Source organism: Panthera leo, chromosome C1 (genome assembly GCF_018350215.1).
Source record: "Panthera leo isolate Ple1 chromosome C1, P.leo_Ple1_pat1.1, whole genome shotgun sequence".
Taxonomy (NCBI): domain Eukaryota; kingdom Metazoa; phylum Chordata; class Mammalia; order Carnivora; family Felidae; genus Panthera; species Panthera leo.
The window spans coordinates 30,918,783-30,938,227 of record NC_056686.1 but is presented as its reverse complement, the minus strand read 5'-3'; the positions used below and the strand labels follow the sequence as shown (position 1 = coordinate 30,938,227).

General features: G+C 37.7%; 1 protein-coding gene across 2 annotated transcripts in view; it reads right to left on the bottom strand.

Annotated features, from left to right (window-relative positions):
• The window catches only part of RLF (RLF zinc finger), an 84,871-nt gene that overhangs the window by 39,822 nt on the left and 25,604 nt on the right, over positions 1–19,445 (bottom strand). Inside the window, exons 2-5 of one of the 2 annotated variants that reach the window (XM_042949363.1) lie at positions 11,958–12,112; positions 10,803–10,884; positions 7,119–7,251; positions 80–282 (exon numbers count right to left, since the gene is read on the bottom strand). In XM_042949363.1, the coding sequence (XP_042805297.1) occupies positions 80–282; positions 7,119–7,251; positions 10,803–10,884; positions 11,958–12,112 (573 nt within the window). Of the gene's footprint in view, positions 1–79; positions 283–810; positions 900–7,118; positions 7,252–10,802; positions 10,885–11,957; positions 12,113–19,445 lie in introns of those variants that run through there. The other variant, XM_042949365.1, reaches the window with a different exon arrangement.

Below are 19,445 nucleotides of genomic sequence, written 5' to 3'. Positions count from 1 at the left end.
CCTGCCATGCAACATTTATCAAAATCTATTAAATTCATAGTAAGCGTGAGTGACAACAGCACTTATTTGCTTTACTCACCTCCTTAATAGCATCTTCATTCGGGAGAATGGAACATAAGCATGTGATATAGGCTTGCTGAAAAGATGACACATTTGAAATTTCCTTAGATTCTGCACACAGTTTTGATAAAGCAGTGGCCTGAGGGATGCAGTTAGATTTCAACAAATGTTTTATTCGCATTTGCAGAAAGGAAGGTCCTTCTTGTGCAATCAATTTATTGACTAGGAGAAAGGAAAAATAAAAGTCTGATAACATACCTCATAACATGTCAAGGTTAAGATGATAGTTTGATATCTTTTGTTGTTGGTTTGTTTTTAGTGAATAAAAATTCGGTTGATATAACTTGGGAAGTATATTCTGATCTCGATACTCATCTGATAGAGCAGATAGCAAGATAAATTAATTTTGCTAATGATTCCCACATTATTTGTAGTTTTATTCTAAACACCAAACCTCTTAATAAAACTACTAACACTTTATTAAAATTAATTATTTGACTTTCTCCTCCCTCACTTTCTGATAAGGATATTAAGGAATATGGATATGAACAACAAGCATAAATGCAAGAAAAAGAAGTAGCCTATGTAATATTAACAACTACCACTCGAACACTTTTATGAGGTACCAAGCTTTAGGCTGAGTGTTTCTATATACCTCTCACTTATTCTTCACACCACCACCAAGGCAAGTATTATTATCCCCAGTTTAAGGTTAGGAAAATTAATATTCAGAGAAATTAGGTAACTTGCCAAGGATTCCAAAGCCAGTGGTGTTCTTTCCTCTAAACCAGGAATTTCTCAAAGTGTGTTCCACCGACCAAAAGACCTGAGAGATAGTCCTAGAAAAAAAAAGGATTCCTTGGTCAAATCTCTGAACAGTCCTGCAATAAAGAAAACTGTTCACTTTTATTTAACCCAATGTCTCCCAAACTGATTTGACCAGAGAACCCTTTTACACATATTATTAGCATAATGTAAAATATATGTTCCTGGTTCAGTACACACTTTGGAAAATGCTGCTCTGGGCAGTACTAAATATTAAGCATCTGAGCACTGATTTTTACAGTGTTCTAGACAATCCCACAACTTACGAACAGCATACACTCAACAAGTGTGTGGCATCGTTACTATTATTTAAAGAATAGAGGTGAGGATATCGTAGGTCAAGACAAGTCATGAGTAAACAAACTGCTTTAGATGTTCCATCTAAAATAGTGTTTCTCAAACTTGAAAGTGCCTTCTGAATCACCTGGGGTATCTTAGTAAAATGCAGATTCTAATTCAGTGGGTCTGGGATGGGACCTGAGATTTTGTTTTTCCAACAAGCTTCTCAGATGATACCCATGCTGCTATGTCTACAAGCATGAGATCTATGGAGTGGAAATCACTGTATTAATGATAAACCACTGTGGGGACAGGGATAAACTACTGGCCCAGTCTTTATATCCGAACCAACTGCACAGTTTCTGAAATTCTTTTAAAAAACAAGTAATACCATATATGCACATGACATAAAATTCAAAAACACAAAAAAAGTTTATAAAGTTGTCTCCTTTCTGCCCTAACTCCAGTCCCCCAGTCTCCTTCCCCTCAAAACAATAACTGTTTCCAATTTCTTCCAGAAATATTCTGAGTACAGAGGACCTATTTCTTTTCCCACTAAATATATCATATAGGTCATTCTATATAGGTGGAAGGTGCCTATTTCCTGTGGTAGCTCAAAAAGGTCTAGATTCTAGAGCTCTAACTGCAGATTCTGATTTAGCAGGTGAAGCCTGGGGAGGGAGAGAGGGGGATAGAGAATGTGTGTCTGTGTGTGTTGGTTTTAAATTCCACAGATACTCTAATAATGTAGTCAAGGTCAAAAAGTATGGCTGGAAAACAGATCACTTTCACTTGGATTTTTCCATTTTAGTCCCATAGGCACTAAATTCCACAAAACGAACTCATAATCACATCTCCCTCTCAAATAGCTCCTCATTCCTTACTTCTATTTTCAGTAATGGTATTCTCTCAATCATACAGAAAGTTTAGCATTATCCCTCCTTGCCAATTCCATCCCTCAATTATTATTATATCCTTATTGTATGCTAGCAATTCTTTTTAAAACTCCCCAATCAGGGGCACCTGGGTGTCTTGGTCAGTTGAGGATCTGACTCTTGATTTTGGCTCAGGTCATGATCTCCCAGTTCATGGGATTGAGCCCCACATTGGGCTCTGGACTGCTTGGGATTCTCTGTCCCTCTCTCTCTGCCCCTCCCCCACTCATGTTCTCTTGTGTGTAAATAAATAAATAAATAGATCTATATCTATATATCTATATATCTATATAGATATAGATATCTGTACAGTTTCTTAAATTCTTTTAAAAAGTTAAGTAATACCATATATGCACATGACATAAAATTCAAAAACACAAAAAAATGTTTATAAAGTTATCTCCTTTCTGCCCTAACTCCAGTCCTTCCGCCTTCTTCCCCCAAAACAGTAACTGATAGATCTCTCTCTCTCTCTCTCTCTCTCTCTCTCTCTCTCTCTATATATATATATATATATATATATATATATATATTAGGGGCACCTGGGTGGCTCAGTCAGTTACATATCTGACTTCAGCTCAGGTCATGATCTCACGGTTCATGAGTTCACAGTTCATGGCCCCGCATCAGGCTCTTTGCTGACAGCTCAGAGCCTGGAGCTTGCTTCAGATTCTGCGTCTCCCTCTCTCTCTCTGCCCCTTCCCCACTCATGCTTTGTCTCTTTGTCTCAAAAATAATAAACATTCAAAAAAATTAAAATAAATAAACATTTAAAAAAACCTCCCAATCTAATTCTTTCATATTATTCCCTGCCACATCTGTCACCCCAATATCCTATTCTGCCTATCATCAGATTCTGCTCTGTGTATCTGCCCTATAAGGCTATAAGCATTTTCACAAATCTCACCCTGAAGAGCTATACAACCCACCCTCTTCTAAATTCTTACAGCATTAAAAAAAACAATCCCCACAGTATTTTACTTCCTTCACTGTACTTAACTTTTCTCTTTAACTACAGGAATAAAGGATTACAGTGTACAGAGATTACTACCTCATGTTTTGGAATCACCAATGTGAGGCTGAATCAGGACTCTGACACATACTAGCTGTGAGACCCTTGGACAATTAACTGACCTCTCTGAGCCTCAAGTTTCTTCATCTGTTAAAAAAAATTAGTAATATCCACCTCACAGAGCTGAATGAATCATAGATGAAATACCGTAACACAGATAAGACACTTGGCACAGGGCCAGGCACAGAGTAAATGCTCAATACTAGTTGCTATTATCTGTTTCTGTCTTCTCCCTTACTACACCATCAGCAATTTGTGAATACCGTGTCTTGTTAACTTCTGTATTCCCTGCAGCACTAAACACAATGCCTTACACATTAGAGAGGTTTTACAAAACCATATATTTAGCAACTGAGTGGTTATCATGCTTCAATCAAAAACTTTCAATATCTCCTCACCTGTGTTCAAATTCTGCCTCCCAATTTTAACCACGTGGCCTTAGACATGTGTAATGTCTCACCTGGTTTATGGACTAAATGAAATATGGAAAGCACTAATATGATACTTATCACATAACAAACACTCTAAATTATAGAGGTAAAACTAATTTACTCAATGTACTATAGTTAAACCACCATATCGACTTTGAACATACAGACCAATCTTGCATTTTAAAATTCATTTCAGGCGTGCCCAGGTGGTGCAGTCAGTTAAGCATCCAGACTCTTGGTTTTGCCTCAGATCATAATCTCACAGTTCATGAGTTCAAGCACTGCGTCAGGCTCTACGCTGACAACTCAGGGCCTGCTTGGGATTTCTCTCTCCCTCTCTGCCCCTCCCCTGCCCAGGCACTTGCATGTTCTCAAAAAATAAACATTTAAAAAAAAAAAAAAAAAAAAAAACCAGGGGCACCTGGGTGGCTCAGGTGGTTAAGCGGATGACTTTGGCTCAGGTCATGATCTCATGGTTCAGGAATTCAGGCCCTGCATCCGGCTCTGCACTCACAGCACAGAGCCTACTTGGGATTCTCTCTCTCTGTTCCTCCCTCAGTTGTGATCTCTCTCTCAGGATGGATAAACTTTATAAATAAATAAGCTTTATAGATAAGTTCATTTCAAGTCATGTATCTTAACTTTGTTTTTTAAAACGAAATCCATCCATACATTCAATATTTAAAAATGATATAATAAAGTATAGAAATCCCCTTCCTAATTGGGAGTCTTTCTGTATTTTTTTGGTCATTTTAGTATAAAATAATTTTTAATCATATATCCTTTCTTCCATCTAGATTCAACAAATGAACTGTTTTGTCATTTCTTTACTTCGCTTTTCTTTTCCTGAACCATTTAAAAGTAAACTGTAAACATAACGATACTTCATCACGTAAAAAATGGTTAACATTTAAGGTCCAATTAAAAACAGCTGTTTTTTTTCTTTTTTAACAGGAAAGCCTGTTTTTATTTTACTGGAAGGCTCAAGTGGCACCTGACAATTCATAAAATGGCTTCCGAGGTAGGGGGCAGAAGGGACACAAAAAATAAACTGGGGTGGGAAAGAAAAACAACCAGGAGGAGGTATAAGAGCTGGTTCCTTATCAGCCTGATTTGGGAAAGGAGTTGGTGACTCTGAACAAGGATGTGTCCCTTCCTTCAACCTTTGGGAGGGGAGACAGAAAAAAAGGAAAAGACTGTGGCTTTGGCCCTCCTGAGTCTCCTACTGGCATAAGTTATGGGAAAGGGTGGGGGTGGGGGGCTGGGTAGGTGGGTAGGGTACAGGTCAGTTGGCAAAACTGGCAGATACCAGATGGTGGCTCTGGGTGTCCTTTGAGTTGTAGTTGGAATCTCTCCATTATGGTAGTGGGGGCGCCCCACTGACGGTAGCTGAGGTCTCCTAGTCTGTAGGTTACCTGGATCCAGGTGGCTGCTGCCATTGCCACTGTGAGGAGGGGTAGTTTTGTGACTCCTTGAGCTCAGGATGGAAACTACGAGTGAGACCTTAGCTGGGCTTGGTCTTGCCATCCCCATCATCTGTGGCAGGCTGCTGGGGTAGCCTGGGGTGGAAAGGCCTTCAGTACCTGGGCTGGAATCTGGGTGGGAGAACCTGCTATTTCCCTGCTGATTATGCCAGGCAGAAGTGCCAACAACTGATACTCATTACATACTTCAGTAATAAACTTTGGGGGGGGGGGGAGGTCACAAAATTCAAGAATTCAAGGCAGGAAAAATAAAACCCTGACAGATATTTTTTTTAAATCCACAAATAAACTGAAAAGCATTTACTGAGTTCCTTGGAGGCTTAAAATGTGTACTTTTATGCTTCTGATGACTACATCATTGAACAGAAGACAATCAACGAGAGGATAATCACTGCTTTCTAATTTCAAATATATGTTAATACCTGGGCTACCAAGGGCAGTGGGGCTATAAAAGAAGCTTTCTTTAATTTCTGTAATGTTTATTTTTGAGCACATGCACATGTGCACATGAGCGGGGGGGGGGGGGGGGCAGAGAGAGGGAGATAGAGGATCCAGCAGGCTCCATCCACACTGTAAGCGCAGAGGCCGATGTGGGGCTCAAACTCACAAACCCTGAGAGCATGACCTTAACCAAAACTAAGAGTCGTCTGCTTAACTGACTGAGCCACCCAGGCTCCCCTAAAGGAAGCTTTCTAATCTTCTGACCTGAAATTAGAGTCAGGGCCAACTGAGAAAGCAGGCAGACTATATAGGCTGCCCACCATTTACATGCTAGTTCACAGAATAATTCCTTAGACATGTCGCTGTTCTGTGCACAGTCTTACAGATAGTGGGCACTTCATCTTTACTGAATAGATAGGATACCACAAGATGTTAGGTGAACAGTGCTTCTCTCCATTTCTTGATTTTTTTCTATGTGAAAAGAAATTAAGTACTGTTAACTCCTGAGGTGGGGTGATGTATTTGACTCATACATCAAGGGAAAATAAAGTGGGGACATTTAATGCTACTCTAGCCTTCTTCCTGTTGAGCTTAGGCCTGCCTCTAGAGAGTAACAGAATAAGTGCTCTTCTCTGCCCTCGTCAGACTTTATCTGGACTGGGATCTGCCTAATTCTGGGATTCTTCTGAAACTATTTGGCTTTATCCTCTAAGCAATTTATATTAATAAGAAAGGTGATATTTTAGCCTCCATCTGCCTATATCCACAAATGGGATGACATATACTGGGAACCTGAACAGAAAACAATAAAACCAACCTCTTTTCTATTTAACAGCTCTTTCCTTTATTCTTTTCCTCTTTTGTCGATGTGGCTAATAAGCAGGAGAATTAGCAGAGGAAAGGGAACAAGAGAAAACTCTAAGTACCCTCCTTGCCAATCTTCTCACTATACGGAAAACCCAAACAGCATGTCTACAGTAGGCTGTCAAACTTGGTGAATGAATAAGCTAACTAGGATATTTTAAGGCATCAGCATTCAAATGGTCTGTTCAAGACCTAAGTTAAAGATATACCAAAAGTATAAATAAAAACTCTTCTGAAGCTCATTTTTATTCCTGAAACATACTTAACAGAATGTGATCCTTTTAATTTTCTACTAACTTAAAGCAAATGAAATCACAATTGGTCGTGGTACCAAATGAAATAACTTTTTGTGTCTAAAATGCAAATATCAACTCAATTCCATAAATCTTCTGGTCTTAAACTGACAATTTTGTAAATAAAATTTTCATTCTTTGCATTTCTCTACAAAATGCTAAATTCCAATTATTTCATAAGTTTAAAATAAAAAAGCAACTTTTCCATGGTCCTTAGTTGTAGTAACCAGAGAACAAAACACGAGCAAAGCTCTACCATATACTAAAGACTAGGAAGACGTTAAATGCTAACGGTTAGTTTTTACTATTCAAAGGAGAACAGACTGGGTAGGGATACACAGGTGATATTCACAAAATTTTAAGCCATAAATGAATTCTAATTCTCTTAGATCTAAGTCTTCCTTCAATATAGTCAGTAAAGTTTTATGGCTTACCTTCTTCTGTTTCTACTGGCTGTTGAGACAGAATTTTAAGAAGAACTGGGTTTTTCCACACTCCTTCCTTGGTAACATGAACCAATATTTGTAGGTTATTATTCCCAAATTCCAATAATGCATCATGTGACTCCTAAAACAAAAACACATATCCAGAAAACAGACTAATAAGCAATATAAAATGTATTTTTTGCCTTTTCAGTGTATCTGAATGTCTATGAAAGGAACTTAGATTTCCAAAAGAGAAATAAGCAGGAAAAAAACCATCCTCAAAGCTCTGTTTATTTTTAAAAGTGAAACTAGAGGGGCGCCTGGGTGGCTCAGTCAGTTGAAGTCTGGCTCTTGGTTTCAGCTCAGATCATAATCTCACAGTTGGTGAATTCGAGCCCTGTGTCAGGTTCCTTGCTGACAGTACAGAGCCTGCTTGGAATTCTCTCTCTCTCCCTCCCTCTCTCTGCCCCCCCCTTCTCTCTCTCTCAAAATAAACTTAAAAAAAAAAAAAAAAAAAAAAAAAACTAGGGTATTTTCACTAAGTTAAAGAGCACCTTTAAAATGTTTTCCTATGGGCGCCTGGGTGGCTTGGTTGGTTAAGTGTCTGACTCTTCGTTTCAGCTCAGGTCATGATCTCATGGTTTATGGGTTCAAGCCCCGTGTCGGGCTCTGTGCTGACAGCACAGAGCCTGCTTGAGATTCTCTCTCCTTCTCTTTCCCTCCCATGTTCACATACACTCTCTCTCTCAAAATAAACTTAAAAATAAAATAAAATAAAATAAAATAAAATAAAATAAAATGTTTTCCTAAATTCTCCTTAGGTAAAATTATGACCATAATTCAATTTACAACCTCACATTAATAATTTTATTTAAATTTTTTTTTTTTAATGTTTATTTATTTTTGAGAGAGAGACAGACAAGCGGGAGCCAGGAAGGGGCAAAGAGAGAGGGAGACACAGAATCTGAAGCAGGCTGAGCTTTCAGCACAGAGCCTGATGCAGGGCTTGAACTCACAAACTATGAGACTCATGAACCATGAGATCATGACCTGAAGTTGGAGGCTTAACAGACTGAGCCACCCAATTGTCCAATTACTAAATTATTTTAAGGCTATTTATATAGCTTTCTTTTAAAGGATTCCACAGTATTCACAAGGCACTTTGATTGCTCAGTTGGTTAAGCGTCAGACTTCAGCTCAGGTCATGATCTCGTGGTTTGTGAATTCGAGCCCCACAATCGGATTCTCTTCTGTCAGCAAACAGCCTGCTTCAGATCCTCTATCTCCCTCTCTTCCTGCCCCTGCCCTGCCTTGCACACTCTCTCTCTCAAAAGTAAACATTAAAAAAAACTTTAATAAATAAAGGATTCCATGGTATTCAAAAGGCAATGTATTCCTTCTAATAGAAATATTAATTTAATGATGCTGATAAATTTTTTTCATTGTTTAAATTCTTCTATCAAAAGACTTTATTTATTATTATTATTATTTTTAATGTTTATTTATTTTTGAGACAGAGAGAGACAGAGCATGAATGGGGGAGGGGCAGAGAGACAGAATCTGAAGCAGGCTCCAGGCTCTGAGCTGTCAGCACAGAGCCCGAAGTGGGGCTCGAACCCATGGACTGTGAGATCATGACCTGAGCCGAAGTCGGACGCTTAACCGACTGAGCCACCCAGGCGCCCCTATCAAAAGACTTTTTAAATGAAAAGTGGCTCTATATAAAATGTCATGGAAAGTCTAGGTTATCAGCTATCATTCTATCTCCTCGGAAAACAAAATATAATTGCCAATAGTTTGTTCTTTAAAATATTTATGTACACAAAGGGTCAGGAGAAAGGAGTCAGAAATTTAACTTGACATAAATGATTAAGTATATGTCTCCAATGTCCCCTATTACTAGTGAGGATTACTGGTTGTTCCCATATTCTGAAATTTTAATGTGTTTGCTCTTATTCATTGTCTCCCTTCATCTCTGCCCCTCCCCTGCTCATTCTCTCCCTCAAAATAAATAAACTTAAAAAAAAAAAAAAGTTGCAAAAAACAGGATTGCGGTTTTATTAGAAAATTCATTTCAGGATGTATTTTCATATTCATAGGCAAAAGACGTGGAAGGGTTACACAAGCTGAAAATAGGGAATGAGCATGTTCTACTTGTGGCCTGCTCTGATAACAACTGTTCTCTTACCAAAAGTTTCCTCAAAACCATCTACTGCCTTGTTCAGTTATCACTAAAATAAGAAAACTTCAGGGTTTTACCTTTTAGTGTTCAACAGGGACCACGTCTTACATTTATCTGTACATCTACTACATTTATTTTATTGAACACATATTCAAAAATATATCCTGTATGATAAATACTGGAAAAAGTTACACAGGTGTAGGGGAAAGGCAAATATTTTATGCAGGCATACAATCTAAAAAATGAATGAAGAAACAGGACAGTATTCTCTCTGCAAAGGATACTAATGTAAGTAATAGTAATAGCCTTAACAAGAATAGGGAGAGTTGCCCTTCTAGACTGTTGTATGCCAGGACAAAACTACTGGCAAGCCTCAAAACACAGCATAACAAAATCAGTGTGTTATGTATGAGAGATGATTTTAGCACCCATATGAATATTTGAGGAATTAGGACCATGTTATAGGGATTAAAACAGGCCAAAGACATGAGAAAAAAAAATCCTCTTTTCCCCAAAAAGAAAAAGATTAACACTGTTATCATTTCATTTTGAGTTACACACCCCAGAAGAAAGAAACTGCCAGATAAAGAAGTGTGTCTGTTAACATCTAAATATTTACTTGTGCCTACATGAAACAGGTCTGGGCTACTACAGAGTTATGTCCTCGAGGAAGCAGTTAGCAAAACAAGCTCTGGATATAAATCTGGGTGTAACTTTGGGTAAGCTAATCAACACTCTCCATGCCTAGTCTTCCTATTTGTAAATGGGGATTCAAATGATCATTACATTATAGGCTTGTAATTTGATTAAAAGACACAAAACACATTAAAAGACACAAAACACACAAAACAATGTAGAGCAGTATTTAGTACATAGTGATAACAAACTATTTTTTTTTAAATAGTTTTTCTGTCTCTGTCAGTAACAGGCAAATTTGCCTCCTGTTACTGGCATTTTACTTGCTTTTCCTCCTATCCTATTACCTCCTCCACAACTCGTTACTTTCTGATGTGCTCACCTTTTACGAAAGTGGATAATCAAGCCAATATGAGAGCCAATGGAGCTCTTCTGCAAACAAAATGCATGAATAGAATCTATGATGACTATTTTGGCTGTCTGAGAGACTTATACTGCTAGACATAATCCCTAATGTTAGAGGGAAATTACTAGATAAGTGTACGAAGAATTATCCAAATACTGCTACCTTATAACCAACCATATACAACTTTACATTTTTAATAGCTTTTTTTCTGTCTAAAACTTTGTTTTTGAATAATGAAAACTTCTATGTTGATTCCTAAGCTATATAATGGCTAACAAAACCAAATGAAAGAATAAAACAATTTTTAACACACCCCCTTCATTTGGAAGGCATCTTTCTCAAAATTTCATGAAATTAATATACAGTATGCTTGTTTTTCTTCCAAGTTTTCAATTTTATTTGCTGGGAGGAATTAACTAAGTGTCTTGGATATCTAAACAGAGAACTTTTTTGAGCCCAAACAACTCACCTGTAGAGACTGAAGGAAGAGTACCCAGACTTCACATGGCAGTTCACTTTCAGACACTGAAAGCAATAATTCAAAACAACTCCTATAATATAAAATAATGAAGTCAATATACAAAGGTGGTTATAGTAGTTATAAGCATAATCAAATACAGTACAACAGTGATACTGAATATACATTTTACATTTGTTTAGATTATTTGAAATTTGTTTCTTACTCTTCAAAATTTTCTTCAACACTGTTATATTGGCTTTTCAACTTTAAAAAAGAGAATAAAAACCAGGCATCTTTATAATTACGTTGTGGCTTTAGAAGTCGCTAATAATATATTCCTTTTAGAAACCATATTGCAAGCAGTTTTATTTAGTTTTACTAGGGTGTGGGGAGGGCACACAAATAGGAACCATTCTGATTCCTGAAGACAAAAATAGGAGCAAAATATTGCCAATGCAGCTGATAAAGAGATAAATATTGTAACTGTCATCTATATAGATTCTTGTCACTTGCAGAGGAAGCAGAAATATTGACAAGGCCAATTCTTTGTCTTTAACAAATCAAGACTACCCAGACTAGAATCCTCCCAAACAATCTGTAACCTAAACCAATCTAAAAACTGAATAGTTGTACCTTTTCAATTTGCAGATGAAAATTACATTAAAGGTGTAATTTTATCTGTTACTACAACAGCCAAATATTAAAACAACAGCTAAATTATCATGGACTCAGGGTAGTAATCTTATACTATATCCTGATATTGTCTGCTAATAAAATTATTCTTAGTTCAAATAATGTAACTGAATTGTAGAATTTCAGAGTATTTCTCCACAAAGTGATCCTCAAAGACCACTACAGTTTCCAGATACTGTCACTTAAATTGATCTATACCTAAGAACAGAGAGAAAATGTATTATTCTTGGATGCTAAGCCTGAGTAGAAGAGACTCTGGAGGCATTTAAAGATTACGTTGTTTGGCTGGAGCTTTGCTTGCACTTTATTTCCTGGGAACCAGAGTATGAAGGCTCAGAGCAAAGGAAATTTCATTCAAAGGTATGGCTTTAATGGTGCTCTGAATAATGTGATTTCATAGTAAAGAAAAGTCAAGCAAACATTACAACCAGAAGTACTCAATTTAACAGTGACTCAAGTACTTAAACTTACAGTACTAATCTGCCAAGCACTAACAGGACATCTTCACATTCAGTAGTTAAATATGGGCGTGCACTGGCAAAGCTTTGGATGGCAAGTCGATATACCTCCAGAAGATACACCATATGTTCTGAGGCATTCTTGTTGCTTGCGTACTGCAATAAGGTCTAAAAAATAAAATTAGAGTATTAATTGAGAAATAAAAACAATGAAACAAAGAGACTGTCTTTGTTCTCAAATACTGTCACTCCCCTTTTTTCTAACAAATGCACACACCTTTTATTTGCCTTTTTAGCCTCTCATTTGTTTACAGGATTCTATTCTCTCTCTTTTTTTTAATGTTTGCTTACTTACTCTGAGAGAAACAGAGCATGAGCAAGGAAGGGGCAGACAGAAAGGGAGAAAGAGAATCCCAAACAGGCTCCGCACTGTCAACAAAGTGCATGATGCAGGGCTCGATCCCATGAACTGTGAGATCATGACCTGAGCTAAAATCAAGAGTTGGATGTTCAACTGACTGAGCCACCCAGGCACCCCGAGAAGACTCTATTTTCATCATTTAATGAATTGTTTTTGCTGAATTAAAGAAAAGCCAGAACTGCTCTTTTGACATGAGAATAAATCTAAAGGTAGAGCCATAAAATCTCTATAGTTGTTCTCACTAGAAGTCTGGAGTTATGATCTCTGAGATTCAATAATGAGTTTCATTAATAGATTAAATTGAGCACCAGCCAGTAGTAAGCACTGGGTATATGAGAATAGGACTATGGTTCCTGCCTTCTACAAGAAGACATTTTATTCCTGAGTATGGCCCTCAGCTCTATAGCTCTATAAAATCCATTTTTCTCTGCACACATAGAACTGATTAGGCTTAATTTACACCAACCAATTTATGAAAGAATGATGTTATATTTTTATTTTCAATGAAGTTTATTTTTTAAAAATTCACATATAGGCCAAATGCCGATTTATTTGTTTATAATAGGAGACAGTCATATTACCACCCAGAGTAATACCTTACCCATAGCGTGGTTACCTAAGAGGGTGTATCTGGTGAGTATGAAATCTAAAATAAAGGAAAATGGAACTACAATCAAGCCTAATAAATTACATGTGTCCAACACTAAGAATTTGTTAAAATGATGGTGGAAAGCTGGCTTATGTTCTCTCTGGACAATGCTAGAAAATCACTGCAAAATTCTTGCTTGGGGACTCCTAAGTTCCACAGGGTTGTGCTCTCTTCTATTAATATATATCTTCCTTCCAACAACTGCTTAGGTTTTGCTTATGCTCAACTGATATATCTAGTTAGGTTACCACTTGAATTATGCATAGGCAGCATACAAGTTTTTTCCCTCAGAATACACATTCTGACTGGACCAGTGTCTTATTTTCAAAGGGTAGCTTTATCTTGAGTGAATTACATATGATTTGAATTCATTACCCCCAGTATAATTTCTTCAAAAAGTCCTAACTTCCTGTCTTCACTTTAATTTTTCTGTGTGAAGAACCACAAATAGTTATAGCAGCACTACAGGATTCCACTGGATTTTTTGCAGTTTTAGTTTCCAAAAAGGCCTTATATCAGTTATGATAATTAAGAACTGACTAGTCTTGATTGCTTAAAAAAAAAAAAAACTTACAAGAAAATACATCATAAACAATTATACCATATATAGTAAAACTCTTAGCTAACACATTGGATTATCTGGTCTTTGCATACTTGAGTGATCAAGCCAGTTGTTTTAGTATACCAATTCAATTAGGTATCTTGCTTCTTTATCACAGTTTAGATATGAGCTCCTTCTGTATTTTCAGAGGAGCATTATGTCCTCATTTAATCAAATCCCAAATTTTAGGGGCGCCTGGGTGGCTCAGTCACCTGAGCGTCCAACTTCAGCTCAGGTCATGATCTCACAGTTCATGGGTTCGAGCCCTGCATCAGGCTGTGTGGTGACAGCCCGGAGCCTGGAGCCTGGAGCCTGCTTCGGATTCGGTGTCTCCCTCTCTCTCCACCTCTCCCCTGTTTACTCTCTGTCTCTCAAAAATAAATAAACATTAAAAATATATATTTAAAAGAAATCCCAAATTTTAATAAAATAAAAACTTCATAATATCAAAGGTTCATAAAACTGAGCCCACAACAACCCTTTTTGCAGCTAAATGAGTACACAAAAGGAATGGAGATTATGTGATTATCTGTTATATAAATAAAAATTCCCATAATCTCTCTTAAGAAATTTATTAAAATCTATGTTACAAACTGTTTCAGGTCAGCAAATTACTTAATTGTCTGCGTTGGTTAAACCAGAGAGCTTGATAAATTTATACTCAATACCAGATTTTATGCTCCCTGAGGTCAGATATTATGTGTTTTCAATCTTTACAGGACTAACAATTCTCCACCCACTCCCACCCCCATAGAACATTCTCAAGTCTCACTAAATGTTTGCTAATCCATTCATCATTTTATTCACTGGACAAATATTTACCGATAGCTTACTCTAACCTACACTGTTAGGTACTGGGGGAAAAAGACATGGGGGCCTATCCTCATGGAGCTTTCAGAATGAGTCAACAGTGTGACAGTTGAAACCACACATGCAAATTAACCAACTGCTGCCTAAAGTATACAAAGGGAAAGGTTGAATGCATACAGATGAGGTGGGTCTTTCCAGTCCACCTTCCCACTAAGAATGCTCCTGCCACCAATCTAGTATCTTCTGACACATTTCATGAAGACTTCCACAAGCTACACAATTTCAAAGATTCAATACCCCATGGATATTTATGTTTATAGCTTGCCCTATACTGATCTATATATTTTTATATTCCTAAATCTTTTCATCCTTATGTGTTAGTCCAATTAAATAGATCTTCTTAACATATGCACTATGACATACTCCAAGCATTTGAAGATTCACTGAAACAATCTTTCTCACAATCACCTTTTAAAAAAAATTCAAGATTAAGCTGAATTACAGCCATCCAAATAATATTTAAGTATCTCATGTAAACAAAATTCCATCAGAAGCAGTAAAGAAAAATAGGTCTCATTTCTCCTTAGAAATTTAAATTTTAGACACCAAGAAAACTGAAAGAGAAAGGGAAGATAAATAATAAATATCACTTCCTCAAGCTCATTAGGATTCTACAGAGACCAAATTAATGTCCCCTCTCTGTTTCAATAAACTCATTTATTCCACAAACACCTACTATGTGGTAATACTGTGCTGAGTAGTAAGGATGGAAATTCTACTCCTGCCCTTAAATAGAAAGGTATACTGAGAGGTCAGATACAAGTGCATCTCTATAGGCGCCATCTTTGATGATTTTAAACACTCTTACTGGGGTGCTCTCATGCATATCCCAGGCAGATTACCTCTCAAGTCTGTTAAAAACCTCAACTGCCTATTAGACATTTCCATCTGAATGTCCTACTCAAATCTCAAACTCAACATGTCCAAAACAAACATCTTCCCCAGCAGATATGCTCTTCCTCCTATGTTCCATCTGCCTCTTTTCAGGAGCCACAGCTAAAAAACTAAATCACCACCCCACAGTTTGTTGATTCAACCTCAGAAATACTTTTGTTTCCTACCCCTATGCTTTACTTCTATAGCTAGTGACCCTAACCAGGCCCCCAACATAGTTTACTATGGACTCATCTGGACTTCTACAATAGTTTACTTCTCCAGGCTAAATACCCTCCAGTTCTGTATGCTATAATCACAACATATATGTATATTAAAAAAAAATAATAACGCACAGGGGAAAACTTAGAAGGAACTTAACTAAAATGCTAATATGGTTAGCACTGGGACAGTAGTAGCATTATGAACAATTTTTTTGTTTTCATATTTTTCTGAACTTCCCAAATTTCTTTTTAAAATTATTTTATTTTATTTTTAAAGTTTATTTATTTATTTTGAGAGACACAGTACAAATTGGGGGTGGGCAGAGAAAGAGGGAGAGAGAGAATTCTACGAGGGATGAGGGGCTCAAACCCACAAAGCTGGGAGATCATGACCTGAGTCAAAACCAAGAGTGGGATGCTTAACCAACTGAACCACACAGGCACCCCCAAGTTTCTTTTTTTTTTAACTTTTTTTTTTTTTTTTTTAATTTTTATTTTGGAAAGAGTGCAGACACAAGCAGGGGAGAGGGAAGACAGAGAAAAGGAGAATCTCAAGAAGGCTCCATGCTCAGCACAAAGCCTGACTGGGGCTTGATCCCATGACTCTGGGATCATGACCTAAGGTGAAATCAAGAGTTGGATGCTCAACCGAGTCACCCAGCCACGCTCAAATTTTCTTTAGTGAACAATTATTATGCTTACAATGAAGGAGGAAGAAATCTCCCTTCATCTGAATTCTATCTACATTCCTCACTACATGGTTTCAAAGAGACTGGCACATCCTATTTTCCGAGAAACTATCTAAAAGGGAGCATTTTCTCAAGTTTATTTATTTAAAGTAATCTCTACGCCCAACATGCTCAAATTCATGACCCCGAGATCAAGAGTCACATGCTCTTGCAATTAAGCCAGTCAGATGCCCCAAAGAGGGAGCATTTCTTACAAAATGGTCATATTTTATGCAGGGATGTACTGCAATTTAAAACTCAAGTGGTTTAAGACTATTTTCTTTAATAGAAATATTCCCAATGGAATTCTCATAGTATTTTTGAGCACACAGTATTAGTTATGTATTCTCCTAGGAGCTTTCCATGCTACTAACACAATTTACAACAGCCCTTTTTTTTTTTTTTAAGTTTATTCCTTTTGAGAGAGAGAGAGAGGAGAGAGACAGCACACATGCAAGTGGGGAAGAGGCAGAGAGAGAGAGGGAGGAGAGAGAACTGCAAGCAGGCTCTGCACCACCAGTGCAGAACTTGATGCGGGGCTCAAACTCATGAACCATGAGATCATGACCTGAGCCAAAGTCAGACACTTAAACGACTTAGTCCCCCAGGTGCCCCTATCATCAGCCCATTTTATTTATTCTTTTTTAAGCTTTATTTTATTTTTATTTTTATTTATTTATTGACAGCGTGTGCACATGGGGTTGGGGTAGAGAGAGTGGGGGACAGAGGATCTGTGCTGACAGCAGAGAGCCTGATGTGGGGCTCAAACTCATGAACTGCAAGATCATGACCTGAGCCAAAGTCAGATGCTTAACCAACTGAGCCACCCAGGTGTCCCCAGCCCATTTTAAAACTGAAGAAACAAAAGGGTGCCTTGTTGACTCAGTTGATAGAGCATGCAAGTCCTGATCTCAGGGCTGTTAAGTCTGAGCCCCACAATGGGTATAGAGATTACTTAAAAATAAAATCTTTTCCTTTTTTTTTTTTTTTTTTTTTTTAAAGTGAGGAAACAAAGAGGGGCACCTGGGTGGCTCAGTCGGTTAAGCGTCCGACTTCAGCTCAGGTCACGATCTCGCAGTCCGTGAGTTCGAGCCCCGTGTCGGGCTCTGGGCTGATGGCTCAGAGCCTGGAGCCTGCTTCCGATTCTGTGTCTCCCTCTCTCTCTGCCCCTCCCCCGTTCATGCTCTGTCTCTCTCTGTCCCAAAAATAAATAAACGTTAAAAAAAAATTAAAAAATAAAATAAAATAAAATAAAATAAAATCTTTTCCTTTTTTTTTTTTTTTAAAGTGAGGAAACAAAGAGGGGCACCTGGGTGGCTCAGTCAGTTAAGCATCTGACTCTTGATTTCGGCTCAGGTCATGATCTTGTTTATGGGTCTGAGCCCCGCATCAGGCTCTGCGCTGACAGTGTGGAGCCTGCTTGGGATTCTCTCATTCCCTCTCTCTGCCTGTTCCTCCTCTGCTCGCTCAGTCTCTCTCTCTCAAAACGAATAAATAAACGTACGTACATACACACATAAGAAAGCAGAGACACAGATTAAGTTGTTTGCCCAAAGTCACCCACTAGCTAAGTGCAGGATTCAGAATTTAAATTTGAATTCAGAGGTACCTGGCTCCAGAGCCCACACTTCATCACTTTGCTGCACGTCTTCTCAGAATGCACAATTCTACAACTATTTTAAGTGTGCTTTTATTTTTTTAAGTTTATTTATTTTTGAGAAAGACAGGGAGGGAGAGAGGGAGGGAATCCCAAGCAGGTTATGTGCTGTGGGCACAGAGCATGACCTGGAGCTCAAACTCATGAACCGTGAGATCATAAACTGAGCCCAAACCAAGAGTCAAATGCTTATTAGCCAACTGAGCCACCCAGGTGCCCCTTTAAGTTGCTTTTAAATTCCTTTTTTCCCCTAAGCACTGTCTTTAATATTTTGTAGTATCATTAAAGTGACTGCTTCTGGGAAGGTTTTGCGGCAGTGATGCTAATTAATGCCCCACACTTTAGAATGCTGGTGGCTCACAAAGAAATGAAAAAAGGTATTTACTGTTAAGGCTGCATGTCCCAAGGCAAAAGGAAATTATGTCACTTTTAACAGAAGAGATTTGCATTATTTCAAATTCTGCACATAAAGCGAGAAACCTTATTGATTTTAATTTCTCAATATATGAAATTCCCAGAATTAAAATAAATTTGAGTAAAATGTGATCGCACTATGACAGACAGGCTTCCAACAAGACTAAGTCTGATTTCTGAAGTATGGCTCAAGTTTGAAAAAGCAAAAGGGAGAGGAACAGGAGGACTCCAAATAGACAGCAACTTGAACAGTCAGAAAAGATGACTAGAACAGATGGGGGCAAATGGTGACAAGACTTAACGTCACTTGGTGAGGAAACACTGGAGGTTTCCCACGAAGAGACTAAGCTGGGTGTGAGATGAAATGGAAGGGGAGGAAAATGGCTGGCTGCTCACACAGAAAAAGTGGGCAGAGTCAACTAAAACCTTTAAGTCTTTTACGTACGTTGCTATCAGGCTCCACTTCACACTTTCCATATCGAGTATAGTTGGTTTTTTAAACCCAGAAACATGACTTACTTATTACTCTATCTTATCTACCTAATTCATCCATGCTGATTAAATTTCATTGGATTCAGTCCATCATCCCAGCCTACCCAGATTATTTTTAGATACTGATTCTGTCATAAGATTTAACTATGGTTTCTTGCTTCATTTCATTTTCAATTGTAGTGTGTATGTGCTGCTGAGGCAAGCACCATTTTCAATTGTAACAGAATACCTTTTCCTGTGTTGTCCTAAAACTAGTATCATTTACTGTTTAAAAAATAGAGAGATGGAGAAGTAGAAATAATATCAAGAATCCACACTACCACCACCCAGAAACAGACCACTGTTAACAAGTAATATTAAATCTGAGGGGGTTTTAATGCCTAAATAGAAACATTTTAATGGAATCATACTATACATTATTTTGTGACATTTTCTCCAACATCAGTATGTTATAGTTGCACAGGCTTGTGTATGTATCACAATTTATTACCCAATTCTCTTTTTCTGGACATTATAGTTTTTAACTTTGTATTGTTACACATAATGTTGAAGGCATTCCTCTAACTTCTTGC